This window comes from Leucoraja erinacea, chromosome 13 (assembly GCF_028641065.1).
Source record: "Leucoraja erinacea ecotype New England chromosome 13, Leri_hhj_1, whole genome shotgun sequence".
Taxonomy (NCBI): domain Eukaryota; kingdom Metazoa; phylum Chordata; class Chondrichthyes; order Rajiformes; family Rajidae; genus Leucoraja; species Leucoraja erinaceus.
In genome coordinates, this window is record NC_073389.1 from 23,191,674 (window position 1) to 23,214,107 (window position 22,434).

General features: G+C 42.0%; 1 protein-coding gene across 1 annotated transcript in view; it reads left to right on the top strand.

The window, feature by feature from the left end:
* Positions 1 to 22,434, top strand: part of epha6 (eph receptor A6) — a 486,126-nt gene that overhangs the window by 330,347 nt on the left and 133,345 nt on the right. The window contains exon 5 of the mRNA XM_055644571.1: positions 17,571 to 17,906. Coding sequence (XP_055500546.1) covers positions 17,571 to 17,906 — 336 coding nt within the window. The remainder of the gene's footprint in view (positions 1 to 17,570; positions 17,907 to 22,434) is intronic.

Consider the following 22,434-nt stretch of genomic DNA (forward strand, 5'->3'; position numbering starts at 1 on the left):
CAGCGCAGACTGATACTAAGCCCATGCATGTAAATGTCTTTGGTCCAGTCTGTATCGTTGCCCTAGTTGTGGTTTAACTTGACTGTATAATGGATTAATCTTTTCCATTGCATAGTTATGAACTGATGTTTTTCGAATCTGCCCAGAGTTTCAGCACTGGTAATCAGCCTTGTGGTTCTTCTGTACAGCAATTAGATCCTGAATTTGACATTCTCCCTCACAGGCGAATATTTAATCTGCAGAAATATAGAATAAAACTGCATGCAACAAGTTTTTGCCCTCCTTTCATGATAGTGTTAGGAAGAACCAATTTGAAAGTAAAACCAGACACAATGAGCTGCAGATATGGACAAAACAAAAGGACACAAAGTGCTGGAGAAGTTTCAGATTGGGACTCTTTTTCAGACTCATTAGGGATCTGAAGAAGGGTCCCGACCAGAAATGTCGACTATCCACATTCTCCAGAGATGCTGCCTGACCCGCTGAACTACTCCAGCACTTTGCGTGTTTGAAAGAAAAACCATTTGTGAAAACAATGTCCAATTAAACCCCCGTCGCAAAGGTAGATGCTGAACTCACCACACATCCTTATGTATGTCTGCAAAATACAAGAACACTTGTTTAAATCTCTAATTTTACAGTTTAATGGGACAAAGAGATGCTAAATTATCTGTTATTCTTTTGGTTGCAGTTTGTCCAGTGAACAAGGCATTGCCCAGAAGTGATATCGCAGCTAAGATGAGCATAGTTTGTACCCATCTGCAAGATTCTAGTTTGTTCTTCAGTTTTAGAAACCAATTGCAGACACAGTGTTGTATTTGATAAAATAATCCATCGTTGTTGTTGCCTGTCACTAAATCGTCGCCTGCATTGTCTTAAAACAATCAGTGCTTCCATTAAAAAGCATGGGAGGTTGCTTCTGATCACATGCAAACTGGAGATACCAGACTAAGACCAAATATATTCACACATGATTAGAGATAAAGTGAATAACACAATGGTGTAATGAGTAGAATTTAGGGGTGACGTGGTGGCGCAGCTGTAGATTTGCTGCCTTGGTTTGGACCTGGGTTCGGCACGGACTTGTTGAGCCGAAGAGCCTATTTCCACGCTGTATCTCTAATTTACACTAAAGTAAACAAAATTAAAAATTCTGCTTCACATCTCCAGCGCCCCAGGTTCAATTCTGGTCTCCTGTTCTATCTACATTGAGTTTGTATGTTTTCTTTGTTACCTGATGGATTTTCTCCCACATTGTAAAGGCAGGTACTGTAGGCTGCTAGTGTCACTCCAGATTGTCCCTGGTGATGATACAATGATGTAAATCAATGGGAACATGGGACGATGTAAACGTTTTGTAAATTAACGCCTGATGATCTATGTAGACCTGGGGATTTGCTCAATGATTTATGAACATGGAAGACAAATTACTTTGATGGAGTAGAATTTTGGTTGTGGAACAGAACACTCTGGCACTAATTTTTAGCACATTTACAGCTTTTGGACAGAATCAGAGAGTCCTACAGCATAGAAACAATAGACAACAGGTGCAGGGGTAGGCCATTCGGCCCCTCGAGCCAGCATTGCCATTCAATGTGATCATGGCTGATCATCCCCAATCAGTACCCCGTTCCTGCCTTCTCCCCATATCCCTGACTCCGCTATCTTTAAGAGCCCTATCTAGCTCTCTCGTGAAAGTATCCAGAGAACTGGCCTCCACCGCCCTCTGAGGCAGATGTAGATTGATGGTGCATGTGAACCAATCACACATAAGCCAGCATCACTAACTCCACCCCACTGTAACACTTATACGAACACTCGTTCCTGGCACTGCCAGTTCGAGCTGCTAGGATGCACTGATAATCTGTTGTCATCAACGCTGTTAAGCTTTAGTGCTCATTAAAGATGTGTTTAAATCAAACACGGTTTCTGGCTAATGTTTACAGCAGAGAATTCCACACTCACAACTCTCTGTGTGAAAAAGTGTTTCCTCATCTCCATTCTAAATGGCTTACCCCTTTTTCTTAAACTGTGGCCCCTGGTTCTGGACTCCCCCAACATCGGGAACATGTTTCCTGCCCCTAGCATGTACAAACACTTAATAATCTTATATGTTTCAATAAACTATCCTCTCATCCTTCTAAATTCTGGAGTATACAAGCCCAGCCGCTCCTTTCTCTCAGCATATGGCAGTCCCGCCATCCTGAGAATTAACCTTGTAAACCTACGCTGCACTCCCTCAATAGCAAGAATGTCCTTCCTCAAATTAGGGGACCAGAACTGCACACAATACTCCAGGTGTGGTCTCACTAGGGCCCTGTACAATGGCAGAAGGACCCTTTGCTCCAAACCTCAACTCCTCTTGTTATGAAGGCCAACATGCCATTCGCTTTCTTCACTGCCTGCTGTACCTGCTTGCTTACTTTCATTGACTGATGAACAAGGACCCCCAGACCCCGTTGTACTTCCCCTTTTCCCAACTTGATACCATTTAGATAATAATCTGCCTTCCTGTTTTTGCTACCAAAGTGGTTAACCTCACATTTATCCACATTAAACTTCATCCGCCATGCATCTGCCCACTCACCCAACCTGTCCAAGTCACCCTGCATTCTCATAGCATCCTCCTCACAGTCCAGACTGCCACCCAGCTGTGTGTAATCTGCAAATTAGCTAATGTTACATTGAATTCCTTCATCTAAATCATTGATGTATATTGTAAATAGCTGCAGTCCCAGCACTGAGCCTTGCGGTACCCCATTAGTTACTGCCTGCCATTCTAAAAGGGACCCATTAATCCCTACTCTTTGTTTCCTGTCTGCCAACCAATTTTCTATCCATGTCAGCACTCTACCCCCAATACCATGTGCCCTAATTTTGCCCACTAATCTCCTATGTGGGACCTTATCAAATGCTTTCTGAAAGTCCAGGTACACTACATTCACTGGCTCTCCCTTGCCCATTTTCCTAGTTACATCCTCAAAAAATTCCAGAAGATTAGTCAAGCATGATTTCCCCTTCGTAAATCCATGCTGGCTCGCACCGATCCTGTTACTGCTATCCAAATGTGCCACTAGTTCATCTTTTCTAATTGACTCCAGCATCTTCCCCACCACCGATGTCAGGCTAACTGCTCTATAATTCCCTGTTTTCTCTCTCCCGCCTTTCTTCAAAAGTGGGATAACATTAGCTACCCTCCAATCCACAGGAACTGATCCTGAATCTATACAACATTGGAAAATTATCACCAATGTGTCCACGATTTCTAGAGCCACTTCCTTAAGTACCCTGGGATGCAGACCATCAGGCCCTGGTGATTTATCAGTCTTCAGTCCCATCAGTCTACCCAACACCATTTCCTGCCTAATGTGGATTTCCTTCAGTTCCTCTTCACATAGCTAAAGAAGCTTTTACCATCCTCTATATTCTTGACTAGCTTACCTTCGTAGTTTCTCCCCGTATTGCCTTTTTAGCTATCTTCTGTTGCACTTTAAACATTACCAAATCCTCATGCTTCCCGCTCATCTTTGCTAAATTGTATTTCATCTCTTTTATTTTTATACTGTCCCTGACTTCCCTTGTCAGTCACGGTCGCCCCTGGGAATATTTCTTCCTCTTTGGAATGAACTGATCCTGCACCTTCTGTATTATTCCAAGAAATACATGCCATTGTTCCACTGTCATCCCTGCTGGGGTATCTTTCCAGTGAACCTTGGCCAGCTCCTCGCTCATGGCCCCATAGTCCCCTTTGTTCAACTCTAACATTGACACCTCCATTTACCCTGCTCCCTCTACAATTGTAGATTAAAACTTACCATTTTATGGTCACCACTTCCTAATGGCTCCTTATCCTTATAAGTTCTCTTATCAGATCCGGTTCATTACACAACACTAAATCCAGAATTGCCTTCTCCCTGGTAGGGTCCAGTACAAGCTGCTCTAAGAATCCATCAAAGAAGCATTCCACAAAGTCCCTTTCTTGGGGTCCAGTACCAACCTGATTTTCCCAGTCTACCTGCATGTTGAAATCTCCCATAACAACCTAGCATTACCTTTACGACATGCCAATTCTAACTCTTGATTCAACTTGCACCTTATGTCCAGGCTACGGTTTGGGGGCCTGTAGATAAGTCCCATTAGAGTCTTTTACTTTTACAATTCCTTACTTCTATCCGTACTGACTCCACATCTCCAGTTTCAATGTCACCCCTTGCAATGGACTGAATTTCATTCCTCACCAACAGAGCTACCACACCCCCTCTGCCCACCTGTCTGGCTTTTCGATAGGAGGTATACCCTTGAATATTCAGTTCCCAGCACTGGCCCTCTTGCAGCCATGTCTCTATAATTCCCACAACATCATACTTGCCAATTTCTAACTGAGCCTCAAGTTCGTCCACTAACTGAGCCTCAAGCTCGTTGAAACAGGCCTTTCAGCCCTACATGCCCCAACCCACCTCTCTGCATTCAACCTATATCCCTCTTAACCCATCCTATCCATGCACCTGTCTAAATGTTTCTTAAACGTTGCGATAGTATCTGCCTCAACTACCTTCTCCGACAGCTCATTCGAAACACCCACCTCCCTTCGTGTAAAAAAGTTACCCCTCGGGTTCCTATTAAATCCTTCGCCCCTCACGTTAATCCTATGTCCTCTGGTTCTTGAATCCCCTACTCTGGGCAAAAGACTCTGTGCATTTACCCGATCTATTCTTCTCATGATTTTGTACACTTCTATAAGAGGTGTAGAGAACTTTATTCTCAATGTTCTCCTTTTGCTCTTGAAATAATTAAAAACGATTCTTGCTTCTTTTGTTCTGAGCTTGGAAGCAGATGTTCGTGTCCACTCTGAATCCATTCCAAGCAGACTATTAATTTTCTACTCAAATAGACAGATGGTGGCATCCTGCAGAAACATAACACTTTGTGTTAGCCGGAAAAGTAGAACAGTTTGAAGTGCACCATGTAGAGATGATAGAAGAACACAACAGTTTTGTAGGTTATTTTTATAGTCCTCCATCTGAATATTTTCCTTTCAATATCTGAAAATATGGGAGGTTTCTCAAGTGGCCAAGTGGTGTTGCTTGCAATGCATGAATTTGGTATTAATTGGTTCATTTGAGCTATTTTTGCCACTATCGGTTTGCATCAAATAGGACCAGCTGATGGAGCCCAACTCCCAACCTCTGGGTAACTTTAACACAATTTGGGTGGTACAGTGGTGTCGCGGTAGAGTTGCTGCCTAACGGCACCAGAGACCCGGGTTCGATCACGGATGCTGTCTATGCAGAGTATTTACGTTCTCCCTGTGAGATATGTAGGTTGATTGGCTTCTATAAAACAATTATCGCTAGTGTGTAGGATAGAGCTAGTGTATGGGTGATCACTGGTCGGCGCTAACTCAGTGGGCCAAAGGGCCTGTTTCCACACTGTATCTCTAAAACCAAAACTAAAATCACACCACCACCCTGCCCTCCAAGCCCTGAACCCAACCCCAAGCACACGTGGTATGGGAGATGTAAGAAAGTTTAGGGAAAAATGTATCTTGCCTTTTGACCTCAGAAGAAGAATGGTCAGAAACTGAAAATGCCCAAACGTTGAGCAAGCCGAGGCAGCATATGTGTAAAGAGAAGCAGAATTAACGCAAAGATAGACACAAAGTGCAAGAGTAAATTATTATCTAAATGGTGGCCGATTGGGAAAGGGGGAGATGCAGCGAGACCTGGGTGTCATGGTACACCAGTCATTGAAGGTAGGCATGCAGGTGCAGCAGGCAGTAAAGAAAGCGAATGGTATGTTAGCTTTCATTGCAAAAGGATTTGAGTATAGGAGCAGAGAGGTTCTACTGCAGTTGTACAGGGTCTTGGTGAGACCACACCTGGAGTATTGCGTACAGTTTTGGTCTCCAAATCTGAGGAAGGACATTATTGCCATAGAGGGAGTGCAGAGACGGTTCACCAGACTGATTCCTGGGATGTCAGGACTGTCTTATGAAGAAAGACTGAATAGACTTGGTTTATACTCTCTAGAATTTAGGAGATTGAGAGGGGATCTTATAGAAGCTTACAAAATTCTTAAGGGGTTGGACAGGCTAGATGCAGGAAGATTGTTCCCGATATTAGGGAAGTCCAGGACAAGGGGTCACAGCTTAAGGATAAGGGGGAAATCCTTTAAAACCGAGATGAGAAGAACTTTTTTTTCACACAGAGAGTGGTGAATCTCTGGAACTCTCTGCCACAGAGGGTAGTTGAGGCCAGTTCATTGGCTATATTTAAGAGGGAGTTAGATGTGGCCCTTGTGGCTAAGGGGATCAGGGGGTATGGAGAGAAGGCAGGTACGGGATACTGAGTTGGATGATCAGCCATGATCATATTGAATGGCGGTGCAGGCTCGAAGGGCCGAATGGCCTACTCCTGCACCTAATTTTATGTTTCTATGTCTATGTTTCTAAAGGGCCTGTCCCACGAGCGTGCGACTGCATGCGGCGAGCGCGTCCAAACCGGAAGCGGGGGCCGCGCGGAGGTCGAGTGATCCTGTACGAGTTGACGTGAAGTTCGAGCGAAGTCCGCGGGATGTTTGCGCGTGACGTATGGCGTCAAGACACTGCGTACGGCGTCGAGGCGGTGCGTACGGCCTCAATGCGGCTGTGGGCCGGCAGGCCGTTGCCGCGCGGAATTTTTGGAGTGTCAGTTTTTCGGAGCCCAGCTCCGCACAACTCCATACGGCTCCGGCGATCGAAGAGGGACCGTACGGCTCAAGCGACCACGTTAGGTCGCGCTTGCCGTATGCAGTCGCATGCTGGTGGGCCAGGCCCTTAACTCAGCGGGTCAGGCAGCATAAAAAAAAAGATAGGTGACATTTCGGGTCGGGATCGTTCTTCAGACAAGGGATGGGGGGTGAAGAGTGAGAAAAGACCAGGACTAATCAAGGCCGACCACAAATGATCTAAAGCTAGGGAAAGTGTGATCTCAAGGGGGGTGCAATGAGGGACGAACTGTGGAACTGGTAAAATGACTAGGGTGGAGGAAAGGGTCAAGGGGTGAGGGGAGGCATGTGTGAGTAGATGTTACTTAAAAATAGCGAATTCAACAATTATACCACTGGGTTGTAACCTGCCCAAGCGAAAAATGTGGTGCTGTTCCTCCAAGTTGCGTGTGGCCTCACTCTGGCAATGGAGGAGGCAGTTCTTTGTTTCAACTGATTAAGCTGCCAGCTCTGAGACCCTATCAGCAGCACCAGGAGGTTTCCATGATACAGCCGTCAAGCTTCCCCTTGTACAGTGGATGATCTTGGCTACAGCCAGCAGCTCATGCAGCTGATGTTTGTAGAGATACAATCAATCAGCACTCACTGCATGATCTGCCAACTTGTTCCCTGGGCTTACCGTCCTCAGGGGAAAGAAGTACCTTCCTGACACCAAACTAGTCCTGCCCTTGTGCAATTTATATACATAAACTGTGGTCCTCCATGTGCGAATGACTTTTGAATTTACATATTACAATTGACTGATTCTGATGGATGAAAGCCTCAGAGGTACATAGTGCTATTTATTCATGCTCTCCTAAAAGATAAAAGTAGAAACAAAGAACTGCAGATGCTGGTTTGCAATAAAAGTGCACAAAATGCTGGAGCAACTCAGCAGATCAGGCAGCATCTCTGGAGAACATGGAGAGGCTACATTTCAGGGGGTCAGGACCTTTCTTCAGACGGAAGAACAAAGAAGGGTCCAAACCCAAAACATCACCAATCCATGTTCTAGGAAAGAACTTCAGATGCTGGTTTATACCAAAGATAAACAATACAATATTGTTCATCAGAGTCTATGTGCATAACTGTTAAACACAAAATGCTGGAGTAACTCAGCGGGTCAGGCAGCATCTCTGGAGATAAAGGATAGGTGCTGCTTCGAGTCAGGACCGTGTCTGAAAAAGGGGCCCAACCCAAAATGTCACCTATCCTTTTTCTCCAGAGATGCTGGCTGACCCACTGAGTTACTCTAACACTTTGTCTAAAGATGAATTTGGTTTCCCTTTTGTAGATTTAGATCTATCCAGTTTTTAGCTTTTTGGTGGCACTTTCAAATAAACTTGTATCCAGCCTCCGTCTTGTTAATCTTTGATTCGTTGAGAAAGTAAAGTCTTGTTACCTAATTGTTTGGCTGCTGGAGTTCCATCCTAGCTGTGAAAACATTTTGTCTCATTAGTAGCTGAGATATAACCCTCGATGTTTTGGATCCTTTGTAGAACTGCATGATATGTGCAATTTTGTATTTATTCATTACATGCTTCAAAAGTGATATTTATAATGCAAATCAAAGTGTTAGAAAGTCCAAACCCACGCATGGTGGTAATAGCTGTTAAAGCAAGCTGCTGAGCAGGGGAGATATCATCCCCACGCAATACTCACCTACAAGATGGACACTTGTCAAGGTGTGATTAGCTGATTCGTTTATGCAGTTCTTAGAGACACCATTTGCTTCTTAAAAAATCCTGCTTTATTTGTAGCTATTTAACTCAGTGTTACCGGAGTAAAAATCAATGGTTCAGCTTTACTTTACTGTCATGTTTAGTTTAGTTCAGTTTAGAGATACAGGTGGGAAACAGGCCCTTCAGCCTGCTGAGCCTGCGCTGACCAGCGACCCCTACCTTACACTAATGCTATCCTACACACTAGGGACAATTTACAATTTTTATCAAAGCCAATTAACCTACAAACCTGTACGCCCTTGGAATGTGGGAGGAAACCAGAGCCCCCCCAGAGAAAACCCACGTGGTCACGGTGAGAAGGTACAAACTCTGTATAGGCAGCACTCGTAGTCAGGATTGAACCTAGGCCTCTGGCGCAGTGAGGCAGCAACTCTACCGCTGCACCACAAAGTACAGTGGAATTATTATTTTTTGCTCATTGTTCAGTGACACTCTACTATATATTAGGCACTATCATACTAAGTACAAGAGTGTCAGACAGTAGACCACAAGCCATGTTTCCAGCACCATCTTGGAGCCTTCAAGTTCAGAGTTGTTAAAATGATTTAGAGAGCTTGTTTGAGTTTATCCTGTTCAGGCAAGTCTATAGAGGAATGTTGAAAAACAGGAGGCCATTCAGCTCATCAAACCTGTGCCAGCCAAATGAGCATCCCATTTTCTCAGTTTCCCGTTAAGAGTGATTACTCTCCATTTTACAATATTGACAGTAGTCTGGGTTTTGGGAGGCAGGGGAATTGCAGTGGTCCTCTGAAAGGTTCATGGCCTGCAGACAGGTGTTAGCCTCAGTGAGTAGTCTAGGTGGATGGATGCCCCAGAGGCAGGATCCGTAATTAGAATAGTGGGAGTAGAACACAAAAGTGCTGGAGAGAACTCAGCAGATCAGGCAGCATCTATGAAGGGAATGGCTTGGTGGCGTTTCACAGACTTCAGACTGATAGTGGGAAGTAAGAGGAAGGGAGGCAGGGTCAAGGATAAGAACTTGACAGTTTCGGGCTACTGCCTCCAGATATTATGACCAAGTTTCGTGGACAGGCATTAAGGTGATTGGTGTTCCTTAGTGAGAGTGGAGTGCAGAAGATCATGTCTTCTATCTCCCCGCTCCTGTCAGGCAGAAAACACACAAGCTTGAAAGTGCATACACTGGTCATTTCTTCTTCTCGGTGCTCCTGTCCAGCAGGAAGTACAGAAGCTTGAAAGCGTGCACCACCAAACTCAGGAACAACTTCTTCCCTTCTGTTATTAGGCTTCTGAACGGCCCTTCCATAGCTAGGGGGACAGTCTGACTCACCTCTACCCCATTGCGGACATTGGACTTTGTCTCTAGAGCAGGTGCGCTACAATGCTGAGAACTCAGTTCTGCACTCTGTGTCTTCCGCTTTGCTCCATCTATTGTACTGTGTTTGACATGATTGCAATTATGTATGGTATTTCCTGAACTGATTGGATAGTTTTTCACTCTACCTGGGTACTTGTGACATTAATAAATCTGAGCTTGAAAATGAACTAAAAAGCAGAGTGGGCAGCGGTAGAGTTGCTGCCTTACAGCGCCAGAGACCTGGGTTCAATCCTGACTATGGGGGCTGTCTGTGCAGAGGTTGTACGTTCTCCCCTTGACCACACGGGTTTTCTCTGGGTGCTCCAATTTCCACCCACACTCCAAAGACGTACAGGTTTGTAGGTTAATATGCTTCGGTAAAAATTGGAAATTGTCCCAAGTGTGTAGGATAGTGCTAATCTACTGGTCGGCAGGCCGGCGCTGACTCAGTGGTCCAAAGGACCTGTTTCCACGCTGTATCTCTAAACTAAACTAAACGAAAGTAAAGTAAGGCACTGACCTTAGAGGCTCTCAATATAATGGTGTGCAGTGACGACCAAATTGTCATTTGTCATTTGTCACTCCCAGGGCAACCTGGTCTAATTTCCTCAAAGCAGCACAGGGAAATGACATCCTCCCTTGAGGAAGTGACACAGAAATCACGCCAAGCGTGCAAGGACAATCAACACAAGGAAGTGCCTGGTTGAATTTACACCATAATGTAAAACCATCATTTTAGTTTCACTCTGGCTAAAGTACATTTTCAACACAAATAAAACTGATTAAAAAGTTCTTCTGCAATTCCATTTCTAGCCTCATAATTGTAATCAAGTTGAACGTCCAATTTTATTTCCGAGCATTGGGTTCTGTCTTTTTTAGACATTTTTTAAGAGATTCAGTGCGGAAACAGGCCCTTCGTCCCACCGAGTCTGCACAGACCAGGGATCACCCTGTACTCTATCATTAGCCTACACACAAGGAACAATTTACCATTTTAATGAAAAGCCAATTAACCCACAAACCTGTACATCTTTGGAGAGTGGGAGGAAACTGGGGCACCACGCCCCCACAGGGAGAACGTAAAACTCCATACAGACAGCACCTGTAGTCAGGATTGAACCTGGGTCTCTGGCGCTGTAAGGCAGCAACTCTACCGCTGCGCCAATGTGCCATCAGTATACTGTTTTCAACCTGTTGGAGAAAAGAGACATGTACAGCAAACAACCTTAGAATTTTTTACTGAATATTACAACTTCATACAGTGTTCACAACAAATAATAACAAGCAAATATGAAGAGTACACTTCAAAACACCAAGAATGGATTTCAAAGGATTACGAGGGAGGAAGAAAGACAGAAATTTAATGAACATTAATGAATAAAATTAACAAAAAATCATCAAGGGGAATAAAAGGCATTGGAGAGGAACATTAGTCAAGAGTGTAGGAACAAAGAAATGCAGAAATTGATTGATGTGCCAATAACAAAACTGCTTGAGTAACTCGACAGATCAGGCAGCATCTCTGGAGAACATGGGTAGGTGACTTTTTGGGTCGGGACTCTTCTTTAGAGGTGGGGTTGTAAAAGTTCTTAAAAAGATAGACAAAGTACAAATTCTTAAGACCATACAAAGCTTTAATTTAACGTCTGACGGGTGTGGACCTAAAGACCCAGAGGCAACAGTTTTACGTCTGAATCTCCAGCAGCACACACAAAGAAATACCAGAAAACCCGAGCTTATATACGTACAGACATAAAACCAATTGCATGATGTAATGTATAAGAAACCATTATCCACCTCCAAAGATGGAGTTGTTTTTCACTCTTTGCCAAAAGCCAGTCATCCCAATGGCATCCTCTGGCCCCTTCTTATCTGATTAACCTCTTCAACTTGCATTAAAAAAACTTGTAAGTGAGCTGTGTCAACTTAAGTAAAAAAAACCTTTGTCATGATGGGAGTTGTCCAAATCCCATCATGCATTATAATTGGCTTTTTACAACAGGAAAGCTTAAATATGACAACAATCAATTAATAACTAACTCTTTCAGGGTGGCGTAAAGTGACATCACGTGAGGAAATATCATGGAAGAGCAAGGCCTCTTCCCTCCCCTCCCACCTACAATCAGTCTGAAGAAGGGTCTTGATCTGAAACGTAACCTACCCATGTTCTCCAGAGATGCTGCCTGATCTGCTGAGTTACTCAAGCAGTTTTGTTATTGACAGCTGCCTGACCTGCTGAGTTACTCCAGCACTGTGTCCATTAGTCAAGCCTATTTCATTGTCATATACACTGAAATAGAACAGTGATTGTTTTACTTGCAGCAGCAGCACAACGGGTTTGCAAATACAGAACTCAATAGATAATATCATAAACAAACATTTAAAACATTCTGTTAGAAAAATCATGATTTAAAAAAAAATCAAAACAAAGCTCGAAGTCCCTTGTGCAATTCAGGCCGTTCTAAGTTTAGTTGGATTTCTTAGCATTCAATAGCCTGATGGTAGTTGGCAAGAAGCTGTTCTTGAACCTGGACGTTACAGTTTTGTAAATGTGCTGGCAAGGATGTAACTGATAGGAGATAAAGGTGTTAACATACAGCCTTGGTTTCACACAGATAATGATATCAGTTGGAGAGCAGATTCTTTGTTAAGATTTCGTCAAAAATCAGTGTTTTATTTATAGAGGTAGACATTAGATTATGTATAGTAGTTAATTGCCAGATGGAGGCTGAGGAGAGACATTTTACAGTCTTTAAGATGCAGAAGATTACATAGAGAGAGATGATCTCTATTAATCAGTGAGATGGAAATTCACAGTTATGATAGTTACATGGTAAATTGATGCAGATGTTTCTAATTCAAGTTTCCTCTTCAGACTGAGAATCAGAGTAGGACACAGCTCACAAACATTAGAAATTATTTACACATTTAATGATTTATCTTTCTCAGAATATCATTTTTTTTTAATGTTTATCACAAGGATTTTTTTTTCAACTCTACATATTAAATTAAATGAGAAATAAAAGTGGCAAAGCAAGATCCACGGATGATTTTATTTGTGCACTATGGTTTTGTCGTGTTTTGGAAAGGGAAATGCTTGAGTATTTATTCACAAATGTAACATCCTAACTAAACTCCATTCTGCAGGAACCAAAGTGTTGTTCACATATCTTGAGTACATCTTCATATATCCTAACACATCATGAGCAAACCCAAAGGAGATGATATGTGTAAAATGTACAAACATAAAATAATGCATCTGAACTGGAAGCACAGTGCTAGCAGATCAGGCAGAACACTCAGCAGGTCAGGCAGCCTCCACAGAGAAAAGAGAGATAATTGTCACAAAATATGGAACTGCAGATGCTGCAATCTTGAGCAATACACAAAGTGCTGGAATCACTCAGCAGGTCGGCCGCCTCTGTGAAGGGAGAGAGACAATTATAGTTTGGTTTGATGGCCTTTCATTAGAATTACAGGATTGTCAAGATGAGGGAGTAACTAATAAGAGAGAAACATCTGATGAGAGGTCATTGATGTGAAAGATTAATTCTGTTTCCACATATACAGCCAAGCCTGCTGAGCATTTCCAGTATATTATGTTCCTATTTTGTTGTGTATTTAAATAATCTTTTAACTCATTGCCAATTTTTCCCAGATGCCTATCCTAAAGAAGGAATTCCAGTATTCTCTATGTGTAGGAAGGAACTGTAGATGCTGGTTTATACCGAAGATAGATACAAAATGCTGGAGTAACTCAGCGGGTCAGGCAGCATCTCTGGAGAAAAGGAATAGGTCACTTTTTGCGACGGAAACCTTCTTCAGTCACCTATTCCGTTTTGTTCAGAGAGGCGACCTGATCTTAGAGCAGCAGTTAGGAACGAGAGGAGATACCAGATAGAGTTCTGCATCTGTAGTCCCTGGTCATGCTTTGAACTTATAAAACAGAATGCTGAATATTCACATTCTTTATCTGTCTTCTTCATTTGCCAAATTTGCTGTGTACAGTACAGAGATGAGATTACAACGAATAAAAAGTAGAATAAGCAAAGTACTTTTAAACTGGTGAGTAGCGTGTTTATTTTTGACATTACAAGGCAGCAATTTACCCCAGAATAATTTGTAACTAAAATGTTTCAGATTCTGTGTCAAGGAGAATTCCAGCAGAGATGGACAAAATTGTAGGTTAGGACTAAATTGATCCCTTCTACTGACATCAAAAGAGGTGGCTCGGCTATGGAGCTGCTTTTCCCAGGAACTTCACTGGGGAGATTTGTGATTGTCGTGACAATCACAGCATCTGCCTGGAATGAGTGATGTTGTTCATATTTTGTGAACTGATTCAGTTTGATTCACCAGCAAACAAACCCTGCATTTTCTGTAAGCCTACAAATGGAAAGCAATAGGCTTACACATATCTCCCAACTAAGGAAACAACGAGGAAAGAAAGCATGCCATGGAATTATCATTACATAGCAATATAAAAGGAACAATTTCCATTGGCAAAAACACTTGAAATATCCCAACATGATCTTGGAGTAATGAGACAAATATTTAGTGCAGGAGGAAATGTTGGGGTTAGAAGACCAAAAACTTGTTCAGAGTTCAGTTTAAGACACAATCTACAGAAGGAAAGAAAGATTGAGCTAAAAAGTAATAAAAAAAAGAAACTGCAAATGCTGGTTTATGCCAAAGATAGACACAAAATGGTAGAGTGACTCAGCAGGTCAGGCAGCATCTCTGGAGAAAATCGATAGGTGACATTTTGGATCGGGACCTGACTTCAGATAGAAGAAGTCTGACCTGATGAGATACTCCAGCATTTTGTGTCTGAGAAAGATTGAGAGACTGAACAATTGTAAAGAAGGAATTCCAGAACTTACTGCCTTGAAAATGGAAGGTCTGGCTAACCATGGCGGAATGATTGAACCTACAGAGAATTAGAGATGAGATAAAAGGCTGGAAGATGTCAATGAAGTACGTTGAGACTCGACCAAGAAAGGATTTGAAAATAAGGTTTTAAAATGGAAGCAATGTGTAAGGCAACTGAAATGTGGATGGTCTGGTAAAAAGTAATTCTTTACACTTTAGAGATACAGTGCAGAAGCAGGCCCTTTAGCCCACCGAGTCCGCGCCGACCAGTAATTACCCCGTACTCTAACACTCTCCTACACCCGGAGAAAATCCACAAGAGGAACATACAAATTCCAGACAGAAAATACCCATAGTCAGGATCGATGCTGGGTGACTGACGCTGTAAGGCAGCAACTCTACCACTGTGCCGCCACTCATGTGTGACAATCTTTGATCATCTAGTTCAGTGCTTCTTAAACTGGTGAATGGTTCACCCAAGGGCGAATGAAATCATTTTGGGGTGAATGAAACCAGAGGGGTGAATGAAGAGTGAATTACTTAATTTATTCATATATATACACATATATATATATTTTTTTTCTATACTTATAAAAGGCACTGTCATTAAAGTGGTTAGTAAGCTCCTCTTATAGGTTTTAATGGCAGTGGAACTGGAAATTTGATATGTGGGTTTCTCTCTACCTATGGTTTTCTAATTTCAAAGTAGCAGGATATTTCCCAAATTTACTGTAATAGAACCTTTTAGGGAAGACCAGACGAGCTAGTGGTATCATAAATTTATGAATGGCAACACTGGAGGATCGCCGTAGGAGGATTGCCTGTAGCAATTTTGCTACCAAAGTTGATATTTGGTGGTATTGTGAGCTTTTGTCGGGGAGAGTTATAGAAAGTTTTATTGGTTGGATACTAATATATTAGATCACAAATTCCATGGTTTTTTGAGCTATTTTCCAAGAAAAAAACTGCAGTAATCAAAGCCCAAAAGGGTAGGATGGGGCTGAAGCCCAGTGTTTAGACCCAGTGTTCGAATGGTTTTTTTTATCATTCTAATAGAATGATTTCTCAACTCAAGTGGTAATCAAACTTTTTTTTTCACTCCTAGTTTTTACATATTTTTAGGATGGTCTTAAAGTTGAATAAAATAAACATTTAAGAAATGAGTTAATTTATGTTTTTTTGCTCATGTGACAAAATAAATTATATATATTATACACAAAGGAAATTATCAAAAATCTTAAGAAAATTTTGTCTCGGGTGAATGACATTTTGTGATAAACTCAAGGGTGAATGACACTGAAATAGTTTAAGAAGCACTGGTATGGTTTAAAGAGAGGAAGAGCAAGCCCATCCAGGAATGTACTGTAATAGCTAAGGCACAAACAGACAGCTTCAAATGGATTAAGGCCTGGCAACCCTGTGGAGATGGGCATAGGTTATCTTGTCATCAGATATAACATCAAGCTTCCAAGCAATATAAATGTTGATAATTGCTGCACGAATACCCGAAGAATGCAATTTTGAATACTAAACTGCTATTGCCATTTAACCTTAAGGGAAATATGTGTGCTATTTAAAGCAAAATCAGTCATCTATTTACTTGTTCCTTTGAGCTGCGTCTGTACCTTGTCATTTTGCAGTAGGTCAAATTAGCGATCCTGTTACTGATTGAATAAGTTTCATTTGTTGTTACTTTGTGTGCTTTGCTGCTTAATACAGAATTGTGTAGTGCACTGAAATCATAGCTTTACATTGCATACTGCAACATGACATTGAATTGGTTCCAAGGAACAGCATTCCTGCACTTTGACATTTGTACCAAGAGAGCAAAATTAAATTATTTTTAGCCACAATTGGTCCTAAATGAGGAAATATGTTCTTCCCTTGACTAATATCCACAAGTAATTGAACTCAACTACCATAAATTCCTAGTCTGAAGTAGGGTCTCGATCAGAAACGTCACCCATTCCTTCTCTCCAGAGATGCTGCCTGTCCCACTGAGTTACTCCAGCATTTTGTGTCTACCATAAACTCTTTCCATTTTAGGATTATCGGCATAACAAGGAGGAGCTCTGGTCTGGATTGGAATAATCTCCATAATGTAAAAGAAGAAATATCTTTTGTTTTTGTAAGAAGTGAGCCATTTTGTCCCTGGATGTTCAATTCAAATTCCATTTGAATTTGGCTAAAGGCTACATCTTAATATATTGTGTTCATGTTTTGCCCATCTTGTACTCTACATTGATAATAATACACACATCTGCTACACTCCTACCTGCGATCCACCATCATGCCTTTCACGGCAACTTTTCACGGGTTTATTTTTTGCAGACTGGGAAGAAAATAATATTTCATTGCATTGCAATTAGTGGATACTTTATTCCAAAAATGTAGGATTGATTGTCCACAGAAGCAGTTGAGGAAATGGAGCTATGTAGTGTAGGAAGGAACTGCAGATGCTGGTTGATACCGAAAATTGACACAACATGCTGGAGTATTGGAGAATAGGTGAAGTATCTCCAGAATAGGAAACCCTTCTTCAGACTGAATGGAGCCAGCAGCCTTGACATTTCAATATTAATATCCTGTGTTATTATAGGTTTAAGATGACTTGGTACTCCACATTTCTTATTTTATATTATAATACAATCGGAGTTCTAACATATCTAAAAACCATGGTGCTCTTGGTTTGATAGATTTAAGCTTAGTAGAAACAGAATTGTAGATGCTGGTTTATACACAAAAGGACACAAAGTACTGGAGTAACTCAGCAGGTCAGGCAACATATCTGGAGAACATGGGTAGGTGATGTTTTGGGTCAGGACTCTTCTGAGAATCAGTGATGCTGAAACTGAAGTAGTTTTAATATTCTCTTTTATCTTTTGTCCCCCCCCCAGGGCCCCCTTCTACCCCTCGAAATGTAATTTTTAACATCAATGACTCCTCGCTGATCCTGGAATGGAGCCCACCAGTTGACACAGGGGGACGGAAGGACCTGACCTACAACGTCATCTGTAAGATGTGCGGCTTGAGCCCAAAGAAATGCTCGCTGTGTGGAGGCGGGATGCGATTTTTGCCCCGTAACACAGGTCTAACGAATACCTCCGTGACCGTTGTGGATTTTCTTGCTCACATGAACTACACGTTTGAAATCGAGTCAGTGAATGGGGTTTCCGGTGAGAGTATGGTCCCCAGACAGTTTGCAATTTTCACCATCATCACTAATCAGGCAGGTAAGTGCTCTCCTGTTATCCCTTCAGGGTATCTTCCAGTGCTGGTGACTGTATCGCTAATTCTGTACCATTTAGTCTCAGAAAATAATACCACTAACAAATTGACTAAAGTTTCAATGGATCATCAGTACTTTAACGCAGGAAATTGAAATGATATGCCAACTAATAAATTGAAAAAAACACTAATCTTTTCCTACTACATAGTCCATGAAGAATTGAGTTGCAAAGAAAAATTTAAGTTGTTTATTGAGATGCATCCACCTCATCTGTTTGACACGGTGAAACTTTAATCCATTCAAAACAGGGCAGCTAGAACTATACTTGAAAGCAAAGTATTTCAACTCATCTTTTCTCATCATTTGGGTTGGTTAACGTTCATATCTTAGATATCTAGGCTGTGAATTCTGACATATTTCCAATGGAATTCATTGCCAAGGACGGCAGTGGGGGCCAAGACATTGGGTGTTTTTAAGGCGGGGATTGGTAGATTCTTAATAAATAATGGTGTCAAAGGATATGGGGAGAAGGCAGGAGAATGGGGTTGAGAGGGAAAGATAGATCAGCCATGATTGAATGGTAGAGTGGACCCGATGAGCCAAATGGACTAATTCTGCTCCTGACATGAACTTATGAAGAGTAATCAAATTGCATAAAGAAACTGACCTGAGCAACTTATCTTTTTAGTTTTCTCGTTGGCCTGCTTCTTCACAGAAGGAAGAATTTTCATTTTCCAGGGTGATTGCATATCTGTCTTTCTCTCATCATCAGCTTCAGTTGGCATGTACCCGCCTCCCCTTAGAACAGCGCAATTTCACATCCCACCAAAGCCTTCAATGCACAAAGTTGGCTTACTTGTTGGCATAGGCTCAGGAAGGGAATGATTTCTTTCATTCAGATTCGCTCCTGCACTAATGCAAGCTGCAGTAATGTATAAATAACAGCAACCTCTGGATTTCTGTACGTTTACAAATGATCATGCCAGGACATTCAAAGACTTATCAATGGGCAGCAAAATACACAAATTCTGGAGTAACTTAGCGGGTCAGGCAGCATCTCTGGAGAAAAAAAATAGGTGACGTTTCAGGTCGAGACCCTTCTTCAGTCTCTTGAGTCTGAAGAAGGGTCTCAACCCGAAATGTCACCAACCTTTTCTGCTGCCTGTCTTGCTGAGTTTCTCCAGCATTTTGCATCTGCAGGTATCTTCGGTGTAAACTACCATCAGCAGTTCCTTCCTACACAGGCAGCAAAATACACTTGTGTTCAGCCTGGGAGTGGGAACGTGCGGAAATTTTCCCAACGCCTACAATAGGCAGTTTCTGCATTGCCATCTGAAGAATTTGGGCCAGAATTAGGTGCTACATAAATACAGTTATTTGCCTCTTTTCAATAGCCTCTTCTTTCAGGTGAATGAAAATTTCAGATTCCCGAGAATAAATAGAGACAGTAGATATCTGAGAGCAAGTTATAAATTTGTTATAAGTGAAACAGCCATAATCCACAATATCGACAATTGAGCCATTTATGTCCATTTTACTCCTGTGTCTATTTCACCTTTCTATTATTTGTTTTAAATCCTCCTACTTTATATTTAGAACTCTGAATTTTTGTGTGCGTTATGTTCAGTCATGTTAATTACAAACTTATCTCATATTCTTGACGATTTACCTGCATTGTTTCTTTCAAAAGTTCTTAGATTAAGCATATTGAGAGATTAGCCTATTTTAGATTTGTTTTTATCAGATAAAAATACAAATTCAGGTTGAATCTTTACTCAGAATTAATCTCACAAATTCTTGACTTGATCGAAGCTAACACAAAATAAAATCAACCAGTTTTTATATTCAAACATGGAATGTGTATTTTGCTGGCAAGGCCAATGTTTATTGCTCATCCTTAATCACCCTTGAGATGATAGTGGGAAGCTGTTTTTGTGAACCTTGCAATAAATTGCAAACAGTGAGTTTAGTTGCTTCAGCCAGCAGCCATGCAAGGATGCTGATATATTTTCAAATCAGGAGGGTTTTGTGACCTCGAGGGGAACGTGTGTTTGCTATTCTTTTCCTTCTGGATAGCAGAAGTTGTGGGTCCAGATTGTGTTCGAGGAGGGACACAGTGAGTGGGCAGATGCCCTTCAGCCTCACAACCCAGCTACTAAGCTCAGCTCTGGCGCTGTCTGTGTGGAGGTCGATTTGTGTGGCTTTTCTTCGGGTGCCATACATTATTCCCACATCCCTCGCTGACCAGTCACCCCGTACACTAACGCTAGTCCTACATACACTGGGGACAAGTGTGGGAGGAAACCGGGGATCCTGGAGAAAACCCACGCAGGTCACAGGATAGATAGCACCCGTAATCAAGATTGAACCCAGGTCGCTGATGCTGTAAGGCAGCATCTCTACCTTTGTGCCACCGTGCCGCCCATTTCAATGGCAATTGTGTTAAATCTCAAAGAAAGGTGGTTAGACTCTCATGTTGAAAATAATTGGAGGGCTGTGGAAAATGAGCGGGGGAATGGAACGTCCACCAAGAGCTGACATGGATTCAATGGGCCAAAAGGCCTGTATATGTGCCATAACATTTCAAGCTGTACTTCTGAGCAATTTATCACAATTACCCAAGGTAATCAGGCAAAAATGTCCATGATTTTAACCTATCAATGACATTTATATTATTCATCCATGATCAGTATTATTATACTGATGACATTTCCATGATTCCTGGAGCAGATAATGTTCCAGGAGCATTTAATCATGTTGACCTCCGCAAGTGCCCTTATCACCATTAGACCTGATTTTGAACCGGTTCCTTAACATTAGCTCAGCACCTTTATTCTATGCCAAAAAAATATAGGTATCTACTGACATCTAAAGCAGATTGATCTGGTGCTATCAGTCTCTCTTTCCCCTGTGGTGATAGTTAACATCACCTTGGTTATTTCTTCCCAAATTGCACTAATCGGAAATAATTTATATTGAATAAATAGCCCCATAAAAGAGAATTGGGTGAATCGGTAATTTTAGTTTTGTTTAGAGTTTACTGAATGGAAGCAGGCCCTTCGGCCCACTGAGTCCAAGCCGGCCATCGATCACCCATCCACTAGTTCTATCCATCATATTAGGGACAATTTACAGAACCCAATTAACCTACAACCTGTACGTCTTTGGAATGTGGGAGGAAACCGGAGAATGCCCAAGTGCTCAAAGTGCCCAATGTACAGACTCCGTACAGACAGCATCAAATCCGAATCTCTGGAACTGTAAAGCAGCAGCTTGCCTACTGCACCACTGTGCCACACTGGGATTGCTTTGAAGAAGCTCCTAACTCAAAAAGGCTCAAGTGAAATTTCTTTGTGTTAATTTTCAAGCAAATAAAACAACCCCCCTTGATTCTATAAACTTTGGCTTCAAAATATTATAGATACTGAAGTAAGCATTCTGTTACTGTGCACTGGCCAGTTGCATTCATATTGTAGAAAGCAAAGAGGATGGCTAGATAACTTGACACAGCCATAGATACAGTGGACTGGATGGTCACAGGGATCTTGTTTTGAAAGATTTAGGTCAAGCCTTCAAACTAATGGGAACCAGCCTTTTAGAACTCAAAGACTATATTTGTAGCCTTGAGCCCATTGAGGTCGCACATCAAATCACAGCATTCCTTTCATAGAAACATAAAAACATAGAAAATAGGTGCAGGAGTAGGCCATTCGGCCCTTCGAGCCTGCACCGCCATTAGATACAAGTATCCCATCCCTGCCTTCTCTCCATACCCCCTGATCCCTGTGGCCACAAGGGCCACATCTAACCCTCTTAAATATAGCTAATGAACTGGCCTCAACTACCTTATGTGGCAGAGAATTCCACAGATTCACCACTCTCTGTGTAAAAAATGATTTTCTCATCTCGGTCCTAAAAGACCTCCCTCTTGTCCTTAAACTGTGACCCCTAGTTCTGGACTTCCCCAACATCGGGAATAATCTTCCTGCATCTAGCCTGTCCAACCCCTTAAGAATTTTGTAAGTTTCTATAAGATCCCCCCTCAATCTTCTAAATTCTAGCGAGTACAAGCCAAATTTGTAGGACTCTCTCAGTAACACCCAGTCACCTCAGTGACATCCAAACCCAGAGAGCCAATACAGCACGGAAACAGGCCCTTTAGAGCAGGTTGCTCAAGCCAACCAAGATGCCTATCCACACTACTCCATCTGCCCCTGTTTGGCCAATATCCCTCTCAACCCTTCCTATCCATGCACCTGTCCAAATATCTTTGAAATGTTATTATAGTAGCTGCCTCAACCTGCTCCTCTGGCAGCTCGTTCCACATACCCACCACCCGCTTGTTTAAAATAATTGGAATACAATACAATACAATACAATTTATTTGTCTCGTTGAGGTCCAAATGAAATGTTGTTTCTGCAGTCATACATACAAAAAGAAGAAAAAGACCCAAGACACAACACAATTTACACAGACATCCATCCCAGCGCATCTCCTCCTCGCTGTGATGGAAGGCAAAAAACGTATCTCT